The 24,013-nt window shown below is 38.6% G+C and overlaps 2 protein-coding genes across 4 annotated transcripts; one reads left to right on the top strand and one right to left on the bottom strand.

Annotated features, from left to right (window-relative positions):
- Nucleotides 1-606: 606 nt before the first annotated feature.
- On the bottom strand, nt 607-12,179 carry pla2g6 (phospholipase A2, group VI (cytosolic, calcium-independent)). 3 transcript variants are annotated; one of them, XM_079265024.1, is made up of 18 exons: nt 12,164-12,179; nt 11,244-11,464; nt 10,508-10,717; nt 9,567-9,747; nt 9,177-9,364; nt 8,832-8,928; nt 8,482-8,664; nt 7,939-8,047; nt 6,531-6,647; nt 6,145-6,235; nt 5,515-5,678; nt 5,278-5,428; nt 4,884-5,020; nt 3,250-3,431; nt 3,081-3,132; nt 2,595-2,710; nt 2,291-2,364; nt 607-1,581 (listed from the first exon to the last, which is right to left on the bottom strand). In XM_079265024.1, exons 2-18 carry the CDS (start codon nt 11,456-11,458, stop codon nt 1,437-1,439), a joined length of 2,412 nt encoding a protein of 803 aa, XP_079121150.1. In that variant the 5' UTR covers nt 11,459-11,464; nt 12,164-12,179; the 3' UTR covers nt 607-1,436. The 3 variants fall into 3 exon arrangements, with proteins under 3 accessions (XP_079121150.1, XP_079121151.1, XP_079121152.1); XM_079265025.1 differs by having other exon boundaries at nt 3,277-3,431; XM_079265026.1 differs by lacking the exon at nt 6,531-6,647.
- Nucleotides 12,180-16,069: 3,890 nt separating this feature from the next.
- On the top strand, nt 16,070-23,042 carry cbx6a (chromobox homolog 6a). Its single transcript, XM_079264862.1, has 5 exons — nt 16,070-16,173; nt 17,313-17,356; nt 17,492-17,557; nt 18,891-18,957; nt 19,668-23,042. The coding sequence occupies exons 1-5, from the start codon at nt 16,105-16,107 to the stop codon at nt 20,943-20,945; spliced, it is 1,524 nt and encodes a 507-aa protein (XP_079120988.1). The 5' UTR covers nt 16,070-16,104; the 3' UTR covers nt 20,946-23,042.
- Nucleotides 23,043-24,013: the final 971 nt, after the last annotated feature.

Below are 24,013 nucleotides of genomic sequence, written 5' to 3'. Positions count from 1 at the left end.
ATTTTCCTTTCAAAGACCTTCATAATATACGTGTCATTGTCTTACAGTGCCAGCATAAAAACTATATAACAGAGATTGCTTTAGCAAGACCGATAGAAATATAAAATTTCTTAAAACAAAAAGAGAGGAAAAAAAAAAAACATTTGAGAAGCCACAGAAATAACTATCTTAAAATGTAATGGTGTGTAATAGGGGAGTAAAGCAGTGAGAGTGTGTTGTCTGAGTAAAGCCGTTTTTTTTTGCGGGGGGGGGGGGGGGGGGGGGGGGGGGGGGGTAAATCGAGCAGATGGCTCATGTTAAAAAGGCAAACCATGAGTCCATGAGTCCAAAGTTCATAAATGGAGTTCGGGTCTTAAAAAAAACATTTATCTCCAACACATAACCAAAAAGAACACGCAGATAACCACTTCTAAACACAGATTTTCCATTCTGTGATCAGCTTCGGTGTGTTTAAATACCAGCTATTTGGACATACCTCAGATATAATCATGTTCTGCAACAATGTTGGGTTGATAAGATATTTTATTATTAACACAGTAAGAATTTACCAACAAAGTAAACATTTTTTTTATCAAGTTTAATACAATCTTTGTGTAAATAGTGACATTATTTATTGCTCTACTAGTATAAACATCAGGTATTGAGTCAAATACAAAACTTCAAATGAAATAAAAAAACAAAAGTAGGTGATTTTCTGCTTGTGCAGTGAAAGTAGCAGCAGTTCAAAGGTTCCTTTGTTCTTCAAGTTCACTTGACAATTGAACGCTAAACCTTCACTTAATTAATAACAATAAATGATAAATACAGGCTTAAGACAAAAAAAACAGAAACAGTGGAAAATGTGTGAGGCTAAGTTTTTTTTAAAGTCAGGTATAACTGCAGGACTGTGCTGCAGACTGAAGAAAGGAGATGGTACAGAAACATAAGGCAGCACAGGTTCTTCATTATTATCATCTTCACCCAAGCTGCACTACATTGTAACAGACTTTCCAGTAGTACTAGAAATGGCCAAATGGCCTTCAAGACAACTTCATATGTATTCCAACACAGCAAAGAGGAGGATGACAGCTAGTCATCACTGTTACAGTAAGCATGGGTGCTACCTTTGTTCATTTCAGTCTCACTTTCTTTGACAAGTCCCCCTGTGGGCAGAGGCCAAAGGAGAGAGGGCTCTACAAGTTGTGCTTCAGAGGTTTATATACAAACAGTTCACCTGATAAAGATAGCAGAGAAAATGTCAGTGATTATGGTCACATGATGCTACATAACCTGACTTTCAATAAATCATATTAAGTCTTTCCAAATTTTTTAAAGAGAAAAAAAAAAAAGACCCCATCAAATCAAGGCAGACATTTCAGATCTTGAAGCAGCCACTTGGCTCATTGGTCTCAGTGTCTTCTCCATTTTTTTAGTGCCTCTGTGATTTTATTGCACTTTCAGTTGGTCAGTAGTGTTTTTGCCAAAGACTGGAGGACCTCCCTTTTCTCATACAGGTACATCTGGGTTTCCCACAGCATGTCCACCAGAACCGCATCGCTCACTTCGTCCAGCATCACCTCCTGAGACAGCTGAGGACTCAGTCTGCACAAAACACAAATAACGGGGATTTGTGAAGTTTCAGACATTTATAATTCATACTTAGGAAAATGGAAAAATACTAAGTACAGCCCTAAAGGAAAGGGTCTGAATGAAAGTTTGCATAATCTTTATTTGTGTTATTACTCCAATTTAAACAGAAATATTTAGTCAAATCTTTAAACAGTTTATTCCCATTTTGTGTTTACGTGTTGCACTGCTTGTACTGTCTGCAGCTGTACTGCTAACCAGACAGCTGCAGACAGATGGTGGATAGGTGGAAGAATAATTGAGACTTTGCAAACCTAATATAGGGAAGGTAGATAGCTCCAGATGGTCAGTATTGTATCATTTAACCAAATACTAAATCCATTGTACACGCTTTGTTAAGTCTGGTCATTCTGAAGATGCCACATCTGGTTCCATGACAAGCTTTCTAGATCAGTCTGCAACCGCGCTACTCAGCTTTTATTGTGGCATCCAGCACACTGCAGAAGATCTCAACCATGCACACAGTAAAAACAGATAAATATTTTTTCTGTCACTTAACATGACAACTAATTTGAGCTGCAGCACCTAAATGGAAGGAAAAACAAGTCAAGTAGCAATCAAGGCCAAAACAGAAGGCGAGAAGACGTTAAATCAAAGCAAAGACAGAAGGCATAGATTGCAGAAAGAAGAACCAGACGTAACTGTGTGCTTAACATAAGTTTACCTGTGATAGATGGTGTCGATCATTTCACACCAGGCTCTGGCTCTGTCCACTGCACAGCCATCAGAGTCTGTACACTGCCCAGTCAGAGATACCAGTGTCAGAAAGATGAAGCAAATATACAACATACCCAAGTTTTGGGTTTTTTTTTTTTTTGTTTTTTTTTTTTTTTTTAATGTTATGATGAACAGCTTTATATGACGAAGCTTAAAAAAAAAAAAAAAAAAAAAAAAAAGTGGGAGACAATTGACCAAATAAGACAAGTATCCAGCAACGCCCCATTTTAATACAAAAGAAGTGCACTCACACAATCCACCAGCATTTTGCCCAGCTCCTTTGCTCCTACAAAAGTCTTGGCCAACTCCAGAGGGTTGGAGGGACGGAAAACATCCACAGAGCTCACCACCTCCTGTGGGGGTTTACCTGGAAACACACAGGTGGACATGTTCAAAGCATGACAACCTGTGGGACTTTACTCAGGGGCAGAAAATTCAGTCTTATATCTTACAAAGAAAAGAGAAGGGCATCTTCATTGATTCTAACTTTAGTTGTATTCCAGTTACACAGTCTCAGACAAACAAGTCATTTCACTCAGATGGGCATCATGTTATCTCAGACTGTTGATCATGTAATTATTAAAGTTCTTTCTGTAACATTCATACATTGTAAATGTGGACAATGTGGACAATGACTGCATTCAAATAGTGAAAACTAATATATGATTCAGGGATAGAAGTATAAAACTTTCAGTATTACAAATGTATCCTTATGCTTTGTTTGGTGAGTGACTCACCTGTACCAAGGGAGACGACTATACCCAGCTTCTTGATGTTTTTCTCGCGGCCCTTATGGACAAAAAAAAAAAAAAAAAAAAAAAGTCCCAGTAAAGATAAAAGAAATTCTTACAAATCCAACTGCATCAGCGGAGAATTAACTTATTAAAAGAAATTAAATAAATAAACCTGGGATGCAACAGTGGAAATGCCAACCTCAACTTTTAAGGCCTTGTTATACTGGTGGATCTCTGTCATGGCGTCTAGTGTTGGGTTATTCGCCAGCAGCCCTCCGTCCAGAAAGCGACCCATTGGTCGGAAGTAGGTGGGAGCGGCACCGCTGGAGCGAGCGGCTCTCCACACAAGTTGCTCTGACGAAAACACATCATACTGAGCAGAGGCTTTTGAAGTCTCATTGTGAAAAAAAACTTAAGTTTAGATTAAAGTGGAACGTTTAGGTTGCTATATGTTCACAAGGGAAATACAGTATTCATGACCATACCCCTCCCACCTGCACCAAGTTTTTCTTTTTTGTCAACTTAAAATTAGCCATTCAGACAATCAGCCATGTTGCAGAAAGAACAAGTCAGCAGGTGTTTTATGGTTTTCATGCAAACTAGAAAAGACAGGAGACGTTGGGAGATTGCAGCATGATTATTAAGCCACAAGACTTCACTACATCCTACTGTACATAATGAACCTACGATTACCAAATCCTTGTCGCTTTCTTTTCTCCTTTTCAATTAAAACTCCTAAAACTCCATCCCAATGCTTCATCCAGATTATCCGAGTTATATTTAAGACCTTTTTAACCCGTTCGAGCATTTGTTTCACTATCAGAATTTAGAACGATTAAAATTATGATGAAAACCTGTGGAAACAGTTTAGCAAAGAATCATTTATCATTACACATCTATCAGTAGTTTTTTGCAGTTTATAACAATAAATCCAAACAGTTTTACTTATTTGATCAATGCAGACAAGACTCACATTAGCAGTGAGAAGCAGATGGAAGGAATAAGCAGCTTAAAATGTTTCTTTCATTAACTATACCAGACGAAAGTTTTTTCTATTAACATGAGAATTACCAGTTTAAGCTTTTGTCGGGCTGTAGTATCGGGGGCGGGGGACTGATCGTGTAAGTTAATAGCAGAGGACTGTGTTTGTCTGACAACTGTGAACCAATGAGCCTGCATGTTACTGCAGCCCATAGAGATGACATTCCTTGTTAAATCTGAGAGTACTGACTGACATTTAATTGAAAATAAACTGTAAATCTCACAAGAAATCCTTCATTAATTCACTTTTTGTCAAGAATTATAAAGCCTACAATCAACCACTAAATCATACTTTAATTCACCCGAAGAGTTGATGTCAAAGATTTATACAAATTTAATATTAAAAATAATTTTATTTTTAACGTCATCAAGACTTTGGTCTGTATAGAAATACACACTTATGTACACACACCTTCATCTGTCACCTTCCTACGCTTTCTGGGAGGCTCTTCTGTGTATCCTACTATCAACACATCCTCATCTTCCCATCCTGTAACAATAACATGACTCATACTCAAACAATACAATATAACTAGACCAACTAGACACCTGCATGATAATTCTGCCAACAAAATTGGGAGCCTTGAAACCTTATTTACTTGTCTGAACCTCGGGAGCATGTGCATTGTAAAGGTGGTGGGTATGTCTGATGTCTGGATTAGTTTAGTGTCTACTGTTGTTTTCTTATCAGTGGATCAGATGGGTATCTGCCTGTGATATACATGAAAACAAAAATAAAACACTTTAATTGTAATTCTGAATTACCTTGTGGTATGGTCAGAGGCTTAAAGGTGGCGGCAGTGGCATACGGGGGCTCTCTGTGGATGGAGGGGGGGTTGTAGTTCCTAAAGATGTGGAGTTCCCCTGGATGTCTGTCAGCTAAAACACTGGTTACCATTACCCTGTGCAGAGACAACTGGTCAAAAAAGTAAAACTGGAGGGAGAATAGACAGAGATTTTAGAGCGTCTGTATGCACAAATACAATGTCTTAAACTTGGAAACAACTGCACACATTTTTAATCAAGTCAGTCTTTTGTTTTCTTTCTTTTAGGGCACCAAAATGAGATGTTCGCTAAATTAGCATAGCACCCAACGCAAACTATGAAAAACAGAAAGTGAAAAACTAAAAAAGAAAACATATTTATTTGAATTTTTTACCTTGGGTATTGGACATCTGTCATTTTAGTGTTTTCTCCAAATTCTGTCTTCAGGAAATCCTCAAGTGGCGTTGTTTCATAAGGTCTTGACCCTTTGAATACTTGCTCCTTCATCCTGAAGTATAAACAGCGCAAGTACTCCATGGACTTGCCTGCACGTAAAAATAAAAAAATAGCATAATTAATATGAGGACATGTTACAAAACATTGAGAAGTTTAAAACCAAAGGAAAACACACCATGGATTATGGCGAGGGCGAGGATGCCCCCTGTGCTGGTGCCAGCGATCCAGTCAAACAGCTCCCTGGTGGGTCGACCTGCCTCTCTCTCCAGAGCAATCAACATCTGGATCAACACCAGGCCTTTAATACCCCCACCATCCAGACACAGAAGCCTGTCCATCCTATAAGAGAGACGAAACAGAAGAATTTTCAGAGCAAATAAGCTTTTGTTTCCAAAATGGCAAAAATGATCATATCAAAACTAGAAATAAAATCATTAAGGCTTCTCAGTGGCTATGTTGGTATATATATATATATATTATATAATATAATAATAATATATATATAATAATATATATATATATATATATATATATAGATATATATATATATATATATATATATATATATATATATATATATATATATATATATATATATAATATATATATATATATATAATATATAATATATAAATATATATATATATATATATATATATATATATATATATATATATATATAATATATAATATATATATAATATATATATATATATATATATATATATATATATATATATATATATATATATATATATATATATATATGAGCATATTCCCCTCCGTCTAGTGTCCCCATACTCACTTTGTTTTCTCCATTTTAGGGCTATCAGTTTCTGTTAGGCCTCGGTTAAGTGCACCAATTGCAGCCCCCACATACATGATATCCTCAAACCCTGGGGGCCAACCACAAAAGTTATTAATAGAAAACAAACACATAGCATCAAATTAATTTATAAAGGACAGAGCGGGAGAGAAGATGCTTGCTCTTCTGCAAGCCACAAGATCTTCAAAAAAAAAAAAGGTGTCTAATCATGGTATTGAGAAAATAAATATATTTTATTGTGAAAATGCATTTTACCATAATAGCAATATGGTTATAAACACCTCAGCAAAGATGAAGCCTAAGTGGATAAAAAGTGCAATACTGGGCAGCAGAGGGGAGGCAGAGCTGAGGGATGATTTTGTTACCTATGCCTTGAGGTCGGGTCTTGTTGGCGATGGGAGGAGGACTGCCAGGGGAGGGAGGGAGGCAACGTTGGACTCCTACACTACACAGCATGTCCAGCAGTATCTTTCTATTAGGACCTTTCATGTTAATAAAAAAAACACACACACAAACCAACATGTTATGCATGCACATGTGCCACAAACAGCAAAGAAAACCGCGCGATTGAGATGATGGGATATGTAGCAGACAGAAAGCGAGAAGACAAGCGAGCTGTTAGCAATCATCATGCAATACACAATAATCTCAAACTCATTTCCCCCATTCCTGCACCAAACAAGATTTACTCAGTTTCTTTATGAGTAAACAATTGATTGATAAAAACTCTAATCAAAACCTGGAAAATCAAAGGGAAACCTCCTTGATGTAGAACAGGGACCTCAAACTCCGGTCTTCAAGGTTCACTATCCCTCAGGTTTTAGATGAATTTGACACCTAAGTAAAATTAATCAAAGTTTATTGTCAAGTTCTACACCATGATAAATTTGAATCAGGTGTGTTGAAGTAAAGATATATCTATAACTTGCAGGACAGACCTCCTTGAGGAGCGGAGATTTAGATCCCTGATGTCAATGCGGCAATCTGCATTTTGCTTACACAAATGTAGCACGATTTGAATTCCTATTCAAGTTGTTTTTAAGAGTGGTTACATACTGTGGTTGCATTTTTTTTTTTTACTTTAGAACCAGCAGAAGACCCTTCCTGTTGGCTTCCACCAACAGCACTGTTGTTTTTTAAGGGAAGAAGCGAAGCTCTTGTTCTGCAGTCTGCATTTAATGTTTTTCATATTTTTATTTCACAGTTGAAAGTGAAGGGAAGGCCGGAGGAAATCAGCTGGTTATAATCTGGAGTTTATGAGACTGAACTTCACACACTGGACTTTTCAGGCTATAGTTTGTGATTTCCTTTCGTTCCCATTTTTTTTTTTTTTTGTTTTTTTTTTTTTTTTTTTACTCACAGACTGAGGATGAGTTTAGTTTCGGATAAGTTAAAAATTACCCAACACTGCATTGTAAGTGTAGCGTTACACCTTGAAAGTTTTTATCGTGCAGTCTCTAAAGAGTCTCAGCTCAGCCTCTTAGTTGCTTTAAAACAAAATGTAACATATTCATATTGTACATCAAAGTTAACCATTTGTGCATTTACTAAATAAGTTGTTAGACATCAGTTTGCATGCAGAACCCTGCCATATACAATAAAAAGCTATTTTCAGGAACATTCCATGAAATTGCACATTTGTTGTTAAATCACTGTCCAAACCACAATTTGTAGTAGTTGCAGCTCTTTTTACATCCATTTCAACTCATGCTTCAGGTACCTACACCCTCTAATGGTTTAAGCCTTTGGCTCCGACCCCTGTCTCTCCCTTACCTTTGCTAGTGCGTGCAGCGATGAGTCCTGGCGTTTCTCCCAGATCATTGTGGATCTCCACGTCAGCCCCAAACACAATCAGTGCTTTAATCAAATCTATGTGATCCATCTAAAAAGCAAGAGTCACAATCGTGAAATGTAGCCATGTAGCAACTAAAAACAGCACAATTGTGGTGCACTTGCTAGTTCAGCTCTGATTAAAGAAAATAATAATAATAATAATAATTCACAAATAAGTTTTTGTTCCATGTTCTGAGGAAATCAAATTTTAAAAATCAGATCCATACAAACAAGTAGACCTGTACAGGTGGTCCCTGTGTGTATTATGTAACCATTCTGAAATGGTCCCAATTTTAAAGAAGCCCTTTCCTCCTCCTTGTCAACAGTTTGCTTTATCCACTTGAAGATACAGATAATAGTGGCCTACCGTACTATGTGTAGAAGAAGTGGCATTCACAAATATTTTATTTCATTTCATGAACAAATGGATTACAAGAAGAAAAATATTTGAACATGAAAGATCATCCAAACAAGACGTCTTACCTTCATAGCTAGGTGAAGGGCTGTGTTTCCTTCCTGACCCTTCAAGTTGGCAACTGCGCCATGGGTGAGTAACACCATGGCTGCCTCAAAACGGTGTTTCTTGGTTAAAATGTGCAAGGGGCTCTCTCCAGTTTTACTGAGGTAGTTCACTTCACAGCTATGCTCCAGCAGCATACGGCACATCTGGTACAAAGAGACCACAGCAAATAGCAGTTTCAGAGTCTCCTTATAAATCTCATACACTTATCCTCACAAAGAAAAAGCATCGATATGTGTTTTGACACAAAATGTGAGCTGTCACTATGTCAATGTATTATTTAAACAGCTGTTTATTATGTGGGGTTTGAAACCTCAGCAGTTTTAGTCCAATGGAGGGGTGTCCCTCCGTACACAGAGTCCTCAGCTTGAAGTTGACTTGGGTCTGCTTTGAGGATCTCTTCCACACATCTGACAGACAAACACAAATATAAGCACCTGCATATAGTATGTGTTACAGCACAGGCATATTGCAAAACGTATAAATTATATAGCTGGAGTCAGGTGTGTTGGAACAGGGATATGTGGAAGGATTGTGGCCCTCAAAGACTGGAGCCGGGCACCTCTGTTCTAAACAATCTTAGCTGTACGGACGTTTTATGTGGCAGCAAAACAATCCATTCAGTAAAGTCTTGGACTTAAGCCATCTTCCCACTCACCCTTTTTCACTATACTTCATGGCAGTGTGGATAGGGTATCCTTTATTACCAATGACATCACACTTGGCTCCACCCACTAGCAGGGCTTTAACGTTTTCAACACGTCCCAAACGGCAGGCCACATGAAGCGGCGTCTCTCCATTACTGTTCAGATCATTCACCCCTGAGCATAAACGTGAGCACATTGCCTGGATGGGGAGACGACAGTGCAATGATGGAGGAGGGAGAAGAGAAGTGAGATTATGTTAATATCGGATCTAAAAGACACTACTTTCTATCAAATCCCAAGACCTCCATGTAGAAACTTTAAAAAACAAGGAAAAACTACAGCAATTCAGCCTGAGTTTGTACATATGTGATGGAGATGTCACAGCAGATTCTGAATCTCACCTGGATGATAACGGGAGAATCCTGCTTTGAGGCGTAGTGAATGGGTGTTTCTCCGTTGTGGTCTTTGATATCCGTGCGGGCTTGGCTTTCCTCCAGGAGCTCCTTCACACATGCCAAGTCACCACGATCACACGCCAGGTGCAGCGGCGTCTGACCTGATGCATCCCGAGCATTTATCTGACTGAAGGCACAAAAATATTAGCTTATTTCTTGTTCTATATAAGCACCAAACATTTTTAAGCACAGAGCTAGATTTAAAATAATTTCCCATTATACCAGCTGACTTGTTGGGTTTGTCCTGGTTTTGTAAGCTTGTGTTGACGTGGTTTAGTAAAGTAAGTCAAACCAGGAGAGAATTGAAATGCATTTCTGGTGCTAAAAAAAAATGGCTGGCAAAATTATGGGTTAAATATTCCTGCAACAGAATGAAAGCAAAACATTTTCATAAGATGACACTAGGGCGCTGTCCCAAAAGCTGACGTCATTATGGGTGTATAAAATGTTTCATGTGGAAACTAAGCAATGCATGAAAAAGGCATATGCCTAAGAGCTAAAGGAAAAACTCATTTCTAGTTTGTAGTTAATAGCCTGCAAATTGACAGTCAAAGTGACAGTTTAGTGCTTTTCAGAAATCAATTTATAATTCATTCATTATTTATAGCTTTGTATGTATTTAGCAGGCACTCTGACACTGAGTGCTTCCAAGTCATGTCTCTGTTGAAGGTTAGCATGTATTGAATTCTTTATCAATGGGTTAGCATGGCAGAATAGATGATGCATCACTAAAATAAATATGTCTAAGTTTGGCACTACTAAGCAACAAAACTGTTGTTTGACACATTGCTGGCTGATTAAAGTAATCAAAACTAACAGACACACTTTTAAGAGACAAGTCCTTGTGAGAACCAACACTGCACTAAAATCAACCCCTGCTCTTTTACCTCTGAACATAGTTATGTTTAAGACACTCTCTCAGGCCTGTTTCCACAGCGATGTGGGCCGAGCTCCAGTCCGGGTGGCTGCGGATGCAGTCCACAATTGTCTGCACAGTCTCAGCCTTCAAAGAAAGTATCTCATAAAAGGGTCGAAGTTTGAGTGCATACTGGGGAAACCAGTTCATAGCATCTTCCTCAGATCCCACCTGGAACAACCTGCAAACAGTTCAGAAGACTCTGTGGTCAAATAGCAGATTTTTATTTAGGCATTTGCTATTTGATAATACTAGAAAAAGCAAATTTGATACATAAGAATTGTAAAAGTTAAACCATTTTTCTTCTTTAAGAAAGTCTATTCTCCAATTTTTCAATTCTACAAGTTTTTTACACAGCAAAACATGGTAAGTTTCTTCAAAAACTCAACACAAGCTGCATCATACCAAGTTTGATTTAGGCTAATTCCAACTAATTAACACTTATTCTGCAGTCTGTCAATCTGTATATTAGTTTATAAATTAAGCTGTAAACGAATGAGTCAACAGTCATCTGTTTAAGATGATGGGTTTAATTTCTGTTCAGCTTGTTTAGTGGTACCAATGGAAGTCAATTTCAGCAAAATCAATAAAATAGTTTAGGATGAAAGTACTGACCAAATCCTACCCTTTAACCCTTGATCAATGTATGAATTACACGAACAATGACATATCTCTCCCAGTCATCACAGGATGTGATCAATACTGACCTCAGAACAATGGCTGGTGTCTCAGGGCACATGAGCAGACAGTCCCAGGACTGACACTGTGTGTTTTTATACAGGACTATGCGTCCTTCCTCTTTCAACACCACTTTGCCGCCTCCTCCATAGTCTGACAGCGGTACATCTCTGACCCGGTAAGGGTTTGTGAAGAGAGTTGACACTGATGAGACTGTGTCCAGCAGCCGGCCCAGGAACTGCATTTTTATCTAAAAGCACAGAGATAACTCAGGGATAACTTAAACAACATAAACTACAGTGTGTGTATTTGGTATGAGCCCAGTACTTTAGTTTATGGAGTAACATTCAGCCTTTTTTAAAGCAGCTCACTTTGGTCAGCCACAGCCTGTTGGATTGTTGTCAACATTGATGAATGATTTATTATATCCCCAAGACAGTATGTCAGCGCTCAAGAGGCGCAACAAGTCAAATATCTTAGATGTTACATTTTACTGCTGCTTTCAGTTTTGATCATGTACTTAGCTGAGTAACAAACTCCATTTATATCATTATCAACGTTGAAAGGATGTTGTAACTAGCAACGCTAACATTAGCTGTCAACCTTTACCCTTACACTCCATAACACACCCTTCCCCTTGCTAGGATGACCTAAACATTGATGAGGATGCCTATCGTTTAAATGATAAACAAATGGCTCCATTCATGTTATTCAAGAGTTTCAAGTCATCCAGAATAAGATGACATGACAGCAGCGCTTAAAGCTGGGGATGGTTTATACGCTCCAACACCTCTGCATTCCTAAATCTCTCTAATATACCTTTTTTTTTTATTATTTTTTTATATATATATATAAAATCTTAAACTATTTCAGGACGAAATAATATACTAACGATGGGTACCTGCCTGCCACTGCTAATCGCATCAACGAATCAAACTAGGCAGCTTACCTGCTCTCTGTGCTGCTTTCCTGACTTCTGATAGTTACGTCAACAGCTGCCCCTACAACCAACCGTGCTAGAAATCTCGATTGACGCCTGATAGACCAATCAGAGTTCAAGTGCTGTTTTCTGTTTGGTAAAAAGGGTGGACCCTGATGAACTATCAGTTTGTATGTGCTAAACCCCTTACAATACTAATCAAGTATCCAAACCGGCAGAGCATGTCAAACCAATCTTTATCTTATAAAATTAAAGTTTAAAATGGATGTTTTTCTGAGAATAAATAAATATATTTATTTTGAGAAATTCATTTATTTTCCTTTTATTATTATTATTATTATTATTATTATTATTATTATTATTATTATTATTATTATTATTGTTGTTGTTGTTGTTGTTGTTGTTGTTGTTGTTGTTATTATTATTATTATTATTATTATTATTATTATTATTATTATTATATTGTGGTCACTATAAACACCAAACAGCCCTACTATATTAAAATTATCCTGAGTGTTCCTGACATGATTAGATACAAAATACTTTCTAGAGATCTTCTTTTGTAAACTCAACTCTTTAACTTTATTTATATAAGTGTCACACAAATAGCAGTAAATTGCATGAAATACTTTTTTTAACAACAGTTGAAAATTAATATATGAGGCAATTGCTCCTCTTCTGATTGAAGTGGGATGTTCTCCATGTACTGTTTAGTACCAGCGAAATTGGAAACAGGTCTGTATTTGTTGTAGAATACATACATTGAATAACCTATAATTGGAGTCAGCATGACTATTCTTAGGATTAATGGATTTGACCAAGTATAAATGGCACAAATGTATGTTATTTGCATGTCTTACATTTAATGATGTATGTATTTTCTCAAAATCCATTGTACACAATTTGATAGCATACTTCTGCCTTCTGTTGGAAACAATGGTAATACAATAAAATTGTATAGTAATTTCAACTCCTGAAGAAAGACTGGCTTCAGCAGGTTTTGGAGAATGGTTAGTCTGGTATTTACAATGGATGTTTTTATCTGTCACTATATTGCAAAAAGTACGCATCAATCCAAATAAGTGAATTCAGGTATTCTGAGTACTTCCAAGACCACGGGTATTTATGATCAAGAACCTAGGCATGCAGACTGCTTTCTACAAACGTGTGAAAGAATGGGTCGTTCTCAGGAACTCGGTTCTACCATTATGACTGGATGCTACCTGTGCAACAAGCCATGTTGTGAAATTTCCTCTTCACTAAATACACCAGTCAAATGTCAGCAATATGATAACAATGCTAAAACAATTAAAAACAACAGTACTTAGGTCCTTAAGTGTGCAGAGCTTTCAGATTCATATCTCTACAGACCTCCTAACTTCATATGGTCTTAAGATTAGCTCCACACTGTGCCTCAATAACTTCATGGTGGGGTCTGCATTACTGAGCTGCTGCATCCAAGCCATACATCACCAACTGCAATGCAAAGCACCAGATGCCATGGTGTAAAACCTGCCACCACTGGACTGTAGAGCACTGGAAACATGTTCTGTAGAGTCAAACAAGCAAACTTCTCCATCTGGCAATCCAATGGAACTGGGCTTAGCCCCTCATTTCCAGTGAAAAGAACTCCGAATGCTACATTATACTAAGAGATCGTGGACAATTCCATGTTCCTAAATTTATAAGAGCAGTTTGGGAATGGTTCCTTCCTGGTCCAACTTGACTGCACAACTGGGACACAAAGCAAGGTTCATAAAGATATAGATGAGCGAGTCTGTTGTGTAAGAACTGCACTAGCCTGCACAGTTCCCTGACCTTAACAGAACAGAACACCTTTAGGATGAATTAAAGTGTAGACTGCAAACCAGCTTTTCTTGTTCAACATCAGAGTCTGACTGCACAAACGCTTCTGAAAGAATGGTCTGAATTCCTACAAACACACCTAGACTTTATGGAAAGATTTCCCAGATAACTTGAAACTGTTATTACTTCAATTACTTCAAAGGGTGCAAAGGCTCTGTGTGATCTTTTCTAACGTTTTGGAGATTCCTAAGTGCATAAAAATATTTTCATATTGGAAAAAATACATTATACATAAATTACTTACATTGGGTTTACTACTTTATACTGTGACTGCAGTATTTGTCAGTTTCTGATTTGCCATATCAGAATGTGAAAAAAATATTGTTTGACGCTCAATTAAAGTAAGAACCCATTGATCTCATCTCCCCACACAATGAATACATCCTTTAAGCTATACTCATATTCCATTATAATAACTATGGCCACTAGAAGTCACTGCCAAACTTAAACATGACTCATTTTTAATTACATATTTATCCAGGCTCTGTGCTGAGCTGCTGACCCATCCATGATGGATGGATGGATGGATGGTGGAGAATTGAATTGATTATTATCAAGTTAGCCCTTAGTTAATTAGCCTTAGGCCAATCAAATTCTGAGATTTATTAGGTTGATTGATTAGAAAGTGATTTGGGAGTGATCAGGAAGTGAGTGAGTGCTTTTACAGGCCATCTGTGAGTCTCCCAAAGAATATTTTCTCCACAAGTCACAAAGGAATGTATGCCTTGTTTTTCCCAACAGATGCATTTGGGTCTGGGTCTTGCAACAGCCTGCTTTGCTGTTATATTATCATAGCTGAAACCATGGCCATCAATGTATTTTTTCAAGGCTTTCTTTTTTTTTTCTTTTGTGCACATTTGTGTGTACAGTGTGCCCAAATTCTCCTGAGTGGACAATATTTTCCCCCATTTTGCACCCCCAGTCTACACTTCAGCTAAAATCCAGCATTCATGCAGACTTTGCTGAAGGATATTACCCACAATTCATAGCTGCATATGACATTTTGAACCGAAATGGTGAAAAAACAGTAATGTTTGATGATCAAGCATCAAACTTACCATTTCAGTTTAATCATTTTGAGCAGCAAAATACTGTACACAAATTATGCAGAACGGCGGTAACAACAAAGGTTGATGGTGGAACAGTCTCTCTCCTGTTTCCCCCGCTTGTAACATTTGAATCCCTACATGCACCATAAGGTGTAGTATGGGTATTGGGACAGGGCCCAACTTTGCTCTGGTCCAGAACACATCTCTGTTTAGCACAGCCTGATGTCTATTATCTAATAACCGACATTAATAATCTTGAACTCAGTCAAAGGAATTTAATGTTGTTAACTCAATGAAGAAATTATAACAGCAGACCTTACAAATAAAAAGCTGGTTTTGTATGGATAAAAAAATTACTCAATCATTGTGCAAAATATGCAAAGCCATGGAAACTTGCAAATTTGTGTTCAAATGTACACGTACATGTGAAGGATTATGAAAACAAAATAAACTTACACATACACTAACGTGAAAATAAGCAAGCATCCTACACATGTGTTATTATCTTTAAACTCCTAAATATAATAATTTCTTGTTCAAACAGGCTTTTGTGCATCTAAACTGCAGCACTGAAACATGGAGAAAAATACATATAGATGAATACAGGAGTGGTTTTGTTTTTCTTTTTCTGCTTTATTTTCTCAGATAGAAAACAGACTTCATGGGATGGGAATGGGATTTTTTTTTCTGAGAAAATAAAGATTGATGGTTTAATTATATTTATTGATTGATAATTAATTTTCTCAACCTTATTCAAAAAACACCTTGAATAAGAATGGGAAAATCAAGGAAGCAAATCTTTACATTTGTTATTCTTCATGCTAAATTGATGTGGTTTACAAATCAAGTACTGCACATGTACAATTGTATTGAGTCATTTTGAACTCCATACCCTGGCATTTCTACTCTGCTGAGCAGCGTCGGTCTACATGTGCGTCTGCTGTCTGTTTGGCTGCGATCGAACCGATCAGACGGCGGAGCTCACCGACTGGAGAAACACAAACAGACAAGGGTAGCTAAGATCGGGCATGAAACATGGAGCTGTCGGCGGCGGGAGATCGCATTTTTGCCGCGGAAGCTATACTGAAACGCCGCGTTCGTAAGGTGAGCCGCCACCATCCCGCATGTCGCAACATGCCTGCAGATGTTGGCCGCGGTCCGCACGGCGCGGCACGGCTCCCGTCCATAGTCTCTGCGCCGTCTTATTGCGCCTTTGCAGTTCTATGGAGGCCTTGTGGTTGCCGGATGAATATACTTTACTAGCCCGTGTTAGCTAGAAGCTAACTAGCAATGGTAAAAATTCTTGGCTCGTGTTTTCAGACAGTGGCAGGGCGATAAAAGCAGCGACACAAAGAAGAGGCTGGCTTGCTTCAGAAGAGCAAGGCAAACCGACCCACGGGATACGGCTTGTGCTGTGAAATGGAGGGGCTTTTTTTTTTTCCCCTTTACCAGTTAATGGTAGCTAAGGGTGTATAGTCCGAATCTTTCAGTTTATAGCTTATAGAAGTGTGTTCAGCCCCCCCCCGTTAAACCTAATATCATCAGCAGGATGTTGCAATGGTTGCCGAAACATTGTGCGACACACACTGAACCCTCGTTTTAGATGTGTATCAGCCACAAATAATGAAGGACTTCTAAAAGTTCAGTGCAGTAAAGCTTGTGTTCTGCAAAAGACCCTATAGATAAGTATAGGTTCCCATTTGAAGTGACTGCTGCTCTTGATGTAGGGCCTCCAGATACTTGAGATCTGGCAGCTGGAACTTAGTAGTTGGATTCTTTTTTCCAAGTTGGAAGAGGTTTCATGAAAACATCTGATTATTAACGTGGATTTAAAGAATAATAATAATTTAAAAAAAAAAAAAAAGTGTAATGGACAGTAGAATATAAGTGAGGGTTTAACTTGGAACGTATGAGATTTCTGAAGAACCCCAGCTTTATGTTGTAGCATCTCTTCAGTGAAATGCAATTCATTTGCAAAGTAGCATTTCCTAGAATAATACAGGACCTGACAAATAAGCGCCATTACCAACCTGTGGTTAAATGAATAAAATAGTACTAGTTTGACAAGTTTGCTTTTCCTTCTTGTGTGTTTGTTTAGAGGCAAAGAAATAAAATTCAACCTATTTGCAAATGTAAAATGTGATATTATGAGCTGAAAAAAATAACTTGAAATGTCGTCATTTAAGTGACTTCTGTTCTTGTACATAATGTTTTTAATAACATATATCTTTTTGTTTTTGCAGGGAAGACTTGAATACCTAGTGAAATGGAAAGGATGGGCAATGAAGTATGTTATAGTCCAAATTATTACTAATATACTTCTCCATTCTCCATTCTCTTTATTAATGTGCTTGCTTTTAGCTAAAAGTGTGGATCATATCTGATTGGCTGTGAAGTAGTAGTTAATTGTGTGTTTGTTCAGGCACAGCACTTGGGAGCCAGAGGAGAATATTCTGGATGACAGGCTGATATTAGGCTTTGAGCAAAAGTGAGTAATTCTGCTTCATAGGGTTATAGATGTGCATGGTCTTTCTTTTCCCCTGACTTGTTAAAATACATATTGTTAATGATCAAACCAACATCACCATAGATATATTAGACTGCGCCAATGTGGTCACAAGCTATAGCTTTTTTGTAATGTTATGGTGTTGTCTGTTGTACTGTTAAAGAGAAATGCTTTACTGGACAAAAGTATTGGGATAAAAAGCCTGATCAAAATAAAAATGCTTCATGTAAACATTCTAGTTGGTGGAGTATGCTGATTGCTGCTCTGATCTGCATGCGTGAAAACACAAATTCCAAAATTTGGATAGAAACTGCCTTTACTGTGGGCTTGTTACATTGGTTATGCATCAACCTAATGTTAACCTACACTTTATATTATGGCTTGTGTTTCTATGCTGATTTTACTCAATAAAGTTTGTTTAAAAAACACAAAAAAAAACCAGTTACGGCCAGCGCAAGAAACAACAGAACTAAAACAGAACTTATACTAAAATTGTTAAGATAACAAAAGAAACCCACACTAGTGTTTGTTTACATTGGAAGTCCCTGTGTTGTCTTCTACTATTGTTTCTGGAAAAATCTGACATTTTCTGTGCATGTCAGAATTACTTAATCCATTTAAACTAGATATATATAAACGTAGGTCATGATCAGAATAAATTAGTCAGGCTCCTGTCAACAGTATTGTTCTGTTCAAAACAATTAGCCGACGGAAGATAGTTTGCGTGTAAACATGGCTAATGACCTTCAATAGCATTCATTATTGCAGCAGAAGTGAAGAAACCTCTGACTGATGGTACTGTTGTTTTGTCAGCATGTTCTGTAGAGGGTGTGCAGAGTTGTCAAATAAGTGAAGCAGACCATCAAACATTATTATCTGCACATTTAGCTCTGTGGGTTCAAGAGCAGTCTACCACATGGAGCCAACTATCTCAAACGGTTTCTTCAATTTCTTTGAGTCACAGTTTCAGATGTTGCTACCTCATTGCAAAGAAAAGTAGCTACCACAGACATTTAGAAGATATGCAACATCTTGCATCCTCGCAGTGTCTTGTCAACCCACTTGAAAGTCTTTATGCAGCTCACATGCATTTTTGCAGGAAACTAAAGCAGACAAAACTAAACTGAAAAAGAAACAAAAATGGACCTAGGAGCATAGCTTGCACTACTTTCACACCGTCACAACTTTCATTCCTGTCATCTCTTTGCATTTGTTCTCATTATCCTGGTTTTTCTTTAGTCCATCTTTAGGAGTTTTTTTTTTTCTGTAATCTGATTGTCTTTAAAATCTTTTTTCTTTTTTAAATTTTCTGAAGGGAACGAGACAGAGAATTGCATGGGCCAAAGAAACGGGGACCAAAACCCAAAAAGCTTGGAACAAAGGTAAAGTTTTTCATTTTTACTACTATTAATTTACTTGTTGTTTTTTAGTGTGGAGCTTACCCTCTGAATCTGAAATAGTATTTAAGTGAATACAAAACAATTGCAAAGGTTAACATGTCAGTTTTGAAATTTCTTCAAAGCTGTTGAAGAAATTTCTCCTCATTCAACTCATTTTATTTGTCTGTTCAGATGGATACTTTTGGTCTCTTACAAGGAAGTGACACTTTCCGTTTGTGGGTTGGCCATCTTGCCTTTTGAAGTCTTTTTTTAATTCTAGTTCTTAGAACAGCCATCACTGTGTCTTTTGTGTGAATGGTAAAAAAAATCATTTGTACTGCCCTAGTTTCTTCTTCATGCAGCTATTTTGGCTTTTACAAAGCGGCCTGGAGAACACAGTTAACACAGTTAGGTTTGTTAGCTGTAAATCTTCCTTTAGCTACAGGAAAGAGCTTTCTAAAGCTTTTAAAAAGTTTTTCCACCTAAATTTTTACAAACACTTTCACAAACAACACTAACTCTCACAAACAACATTAACTCTGTGAGATCAAGAGGAATTTAAAATTAGTATTTGTTTAACCAGTAGTCAGCAGCGTTGGCCTTTTGAGGGTTAACATGGACTTATAGTCCATGGAATCAGCCAAACCTTTATTTTTAGATCTGCTGAAACTTTTTGCAGTAATTTAGTTGCTTAAATTTGTTATCCCCCTCAGGCTCGTGGTCAGAAAGGAGAGAGCAGCAGTCGAGCTTCTAGCAGCCGCCAGAATACATCGCAGTCTTCTTTGTCTACTTCCAGTCGTGCAGCTCCCTCCTCTGCTGCTTCAGCTCATCACTTACCATCATCCTCATCCTCTACGGCAACCGCAGCACCTTCTCCCAAACTCAACTCTCTTGCAGCTACCCACAAGCTAAAGAAAGACATTCACCGGTGCCACCGAATGTCTAGGCGTCCTCTGCCCCGCTCAGACCCCTTAGCTCCAGCCTTTCCCAGCCCAAGCGGCTTCCCTTCCCGCATGCATGTCTCCCCTTTCTCTGAGACCGTCCGTATCCTTAACCGTAGGGTCAAACCTCGGGAAGTCAAGAGAGGTCGGATCATCCTCAACCTTAAGGTAATCGACAAGCCAGGTAGGGGTGGCGCAGCCGCAGGAAGTAGGAATACCACAGCAGGACGCCAAAACATCCCTTCACGGAATCGTATCATTGGTAGGAAGGGAGAGGCCCCTTATAGACCATTCCAACCACCACTAAAAATGTTGGGATTTCCGATGTATGGGAAGCCATTTGGTCTGCAGTGTGGAGGCCCTGTGCCTTTTCCTTCCCATCCAGGGTCATGCTCCAGCACAGCGGCTCGGAACAGCCGCAGCACTTCCTCGCAGTACCAGTCACCTCCTTCTCCTTCCAGCTCCAGTGGTTCTGAAGGAAAATCTCCCACTAATTGCAGAGCTGCACAGTCTAAACCTGCCGCCGAAGCATCACCTCCCAGCGAAAACCCCAAGTCCAGTAAAATTCTCAGAGAAACCCTTAAGGGCCAGAACCCAAATCCATCTGCTCCTGCCTCATCCTCAGATACAAACCCTACAGTGTCAGCATCCCCCTTCCTCCCTTCCTCTCCATCCTCTTCATTAGAAGATGAAGAAGAGGGTGTTCTGGACTCACTGCCTTCGGAAGTAGGCAAGAAAAATCCTCGCCAGCACAAAGCTAAACATCAATCGCCAACCATGCTAGCTTCGGCTCCTCCAGCGGATCAAACCTCTGCCCCAGCTGAACCCAAAAGGGTGCCTGCTGAAGGAGACCCGGACTGGCACCCTGAAATGGCACCGAGCTGCAAGGATGTGGTGGTCACAGATGTGACTACCAACCTTGTCACTGTCACCATAAAGGAGTTCCCATCCCCAGCATCTGGCCCCGCCTCACCCTCTGCAAGCCAAGAAAGCGCCTCCTCCCCACCTCCTTCCACCGCCACTGAAGACTCCCCCATTACGAAGCCATAACATATCAGATATTATCAAGATGACTGCCAATGAGAATGAAAAACAATCTCATGCCAGTCTCTCCAATTCAGTCCTGCTGGACCTTGTCCACAGGACGATGTCCATATGTGTAACACCTAATGAAATTCCATCCATCCATCTTCTACCGCTTATCCGGGGTTGGGTCACAGGGGCAGTGGCCTAAGCAGGGAAGCCCAGACTTCCCTCTCCCCAGCCACATTCGCCAACTCTGCGGGGGGATCCCAAGGCGTTCCCAGGCCAGCCAAGAGATATATTCCCTCCAGCGTGTCCTGGGTCTCACTCGGGGTCTCCTCCCAGAGGGATATGCCCGGAACACCTCACCAGGGAGGCGTCCTGGAGGCATCCTGATCAGATGCCCGAACCACCTCAACTGGTTCCTCTCGATGCAAAGTAGCAGTGGCTCTGCTCTGAGCCCCTCCGGGATGACCGAGCTCCTCACCCTATCTCTAAGGGAGAGCCCAGCCACCCTGCAGAGGAAACTCATTTTAGCCACCTGCATACGAGATCTTAATGAAATGTAATGTACTCAATACCGCCCAGCCATTTAATAGAAAAAAGAGCTTTTTTTTTTTTTTTAAAAAGAGATATATAAATCCAAAAAGGGGCAGCTAATACACCCCTCTAGTCATTTAAATTGCCATATCTTGTCCACTTGCACGGCATTGTCTCTTTCAAGCAGATGTGAAAGGAAATTCATTTGGTTTCTTTTCACTTTGTTGACACTTGCTGACATTTACCTGTTTGGTGCAATAACAGTTGTCCTGACAGTATATTCCTCACCCGTCTGGTGTGTGCCTCAAGCACATTTACTGATGAAACAAACTTGCCATTTGGATGCATACTCTGCTGTGCAAACTTCTGTCATCAACCTTCAGATGTTTTGTCAGTTCCTTGACCCCACCCACCACCCCACCCCACCCAGTGTCATTGAAAGCTTGTCGAGGTTAAATGAGGGGATGTGGTTTTGCACTTAAGACAGTTGAACACTCAGAGATGGCATCAGTACAGCGAGGTAAATGCAGCGCACTTGACTGCATCAAAAACCATCTTATTCAGTGTAGTTTAGCAGACTTTCCAGACCTTGCCACTCTATAATGCACATGCATATACATACGATAGGAGTAGGTATTTATATGCACGCACAAACTTAAAAGCTGCAACATATACAAAGAAAGATTTAAGTTATTGCTATCCTTGCAGTCTTTCCTTACTTGCTTTGATTTCTCACAAACCTACCACCTTCTTCAAATTCATCATGTCCACTAATACCTGAAATTGGCTTTCAGTTATTGGATGAGATATGTCCAAATTGGGATATACATCTCAACCTGTCAAGATCTAGAAAGTCCAGGAACCACAGATGAAAGAAAGTCCAGAAGCAACAAATGAAATGAAGCTAACAGTGGAGAAAAAAACTGTTTGTTGGACTTTGCTTTAGATCAGTGGAATATAAACAGATAGTTTTGGCTTGTAGAAATCAACAGCAAAATTTGGTTACTATCTACCATGGTTGCTAAAACAAACAGTTTTTTGATCTTTTGTTTCTTTTACAGCCGTAGTAAGTCTTTTAGCTCCAGTAACTGTTCTTTAGTAGCCTTTTTTCAAGTACTCATGTCAATAGAAGTGGTGTATGTAGGCATGGTTAACAGTGTCTTCTTGCTACTGATGGAGCTAGTTCAGAAACTTGAGGACGCATTTTATTGCTGTGGAAGTCAGTCATTTATTTATTTATAAGTGGCATGCTGTGTAGAGGCGAGAAAAGAGCCAGAAGTTACGTCGTACTCTGAATCAATCTTTTTTTTTTTCTTGGCACAAGAGCAGAAAGTTGAAGTGTTGACATCTGATTAAGGAAAGAGTAGAAAAACAGTTCCTGTAACAGTTCTGTTACTTACTAATGTCTTTTTGATTTAAATTAGGACTGAGTTATATGACCTCAAATCAGGATTACAATTAACTGAATGGGTTACGTCGATTACCATTGATAAGCAATTATTTCTGTATAATTTTATTTTTAGAGTTAGCCATGAGGTCAAAATAAATTTATAACTGAACAGTAGATATTGATGAGAACTGAAAGGAAACAAAGTTTAAATGTATATGGTCATTAAATATATATACATATATATATATATATATATATATATATATATATATATATATATATATATATATATATATATATATATATATATATATATATATATAAATAATGGACTGACTCTATTGGACCCACTATATTGACTAATTTAAGTTTCCAAACAATTATAGTCATTGACATATGCAAGATTATTACTTCTGAATGTTGGTTTATGTTAAGTTTGGATTCATTTCCCAGCCCTAATTTAAGTTCATTATTTGGCACATGTGTAAGATTGATGGGGAATTAAAGCCAATGACACCTTCACATGCCAGTGTGAAAACACTTAACGCATTCCTGGGTTCAGCTCGGAAATCGTCCTGAAAAAGTGTATTCCTTATTCTCTGGTTTTTCTGCAAGTTCAGTCAACCATCAAATTCTTAAATTCCGTTCGTTTTCCTGCCTTGCTGCTTATACCCTTTAAGCAATGGGAAAATACTATCTATGACCTGTTTTCTGACTGGAGAGGATGTCAACACAATAGTTGCCTTTACACAAAAGAGTCATTAATCCGATTGTGTTGGTCAGCTTAGAATGAAGGTTCATTTCCAAGGATTTGATCCAGCGGCTTTGTGTTCTTGATAATGATCTTTTCTGAGTACATTGTGCACAGGTTGTTTCCAGCTCAGTCCAAGTTGTTGTCTTTTTTCTTTTTGTTTCTAATTTGCTTTTTTCTTTCAATCTTCAAGCATATTAAATACACTTGACATCATTACGGCACTCTATACATTTTTTCTGGCACCGCCAGCCCTTTCCAGCCCTTCCCAGATCCTGACTCTTTCTCTGTACCATGATGTAATTCTTCCACATGTGTTGCCTTATAGCTGCTCTGTGCTACCCGCTTCTAGCTTGGCTTTTATCAAACAAAACAACAAAGAAAGATACTTCATTAATTGTGACTTGAAGAAAT

The sequence above is a fragment of the Telmatherina bonti genome (assembly GCF_933228915.1).
Source record: "Telmatherina bonti genome assembly, chromosome: 3".
NCBI lineage: Eukaryota > Metazoa > Chordata > Actinopteri > Atheriniformes > Telmatherinidae > Telmatherina > Telmatherina bonti.
This window is presented reverse-complemented; position numbering and strand designations above follow the sequence as displayed.

What these genes read in the sequence shown, in the direction of transcription:
- cbx6a (XM_079264862.1), top strand. Translation starts at nt 16,105, where the DNA reads ATGGAGCTGTCGGCGGCGGGAGATCGCATTTTTGCCGCGGAAGCTATA. An exon ending in TGAAACGCCGCGTTCGTAAG is followed by an intron (nt 16,174 to 17,312) that starts GTGAGCCGCCAC and finishes TTGTTTTTGCAG; the next exon opens with GGAAGACTTGAATACCTAGT. An exon ending in CCAAAAAGCTTGGAACAAAG is followed by an intron (nt 18,958 to 19,667) that starts GTAAAGTTTTTC and finishes TATCCCCCTCAG; the next exon opens with GCTCGTGGTCAGAAAGGAGA.
- pla2g6 (XM_079265024.1), bottom strand. Translation starts at nt 11,458, where the DNA reads ATGCAGTTCCTGGGCCGGCTGCTGGACACAGTCTCATCAGTGTCAACT. An exon ending in CCCTTCACCTAGCTATGAAG is followed by an intron (nt 8,048 to 8,481) that starts GTAAGACGTCTT and finishes CTTGCTTTTTAG; the next exon opens with ATGGATCACATAGATTTGAT. An exon ending in GCAAAATGCTGGTGGATTGT is followed by an intron (nt 2,365 to 2,594) that starts GTGAGTGCACTT and finishes CTGACTGGGCAG; the next exon opens with TGTACAGACTCTGATGGCTG.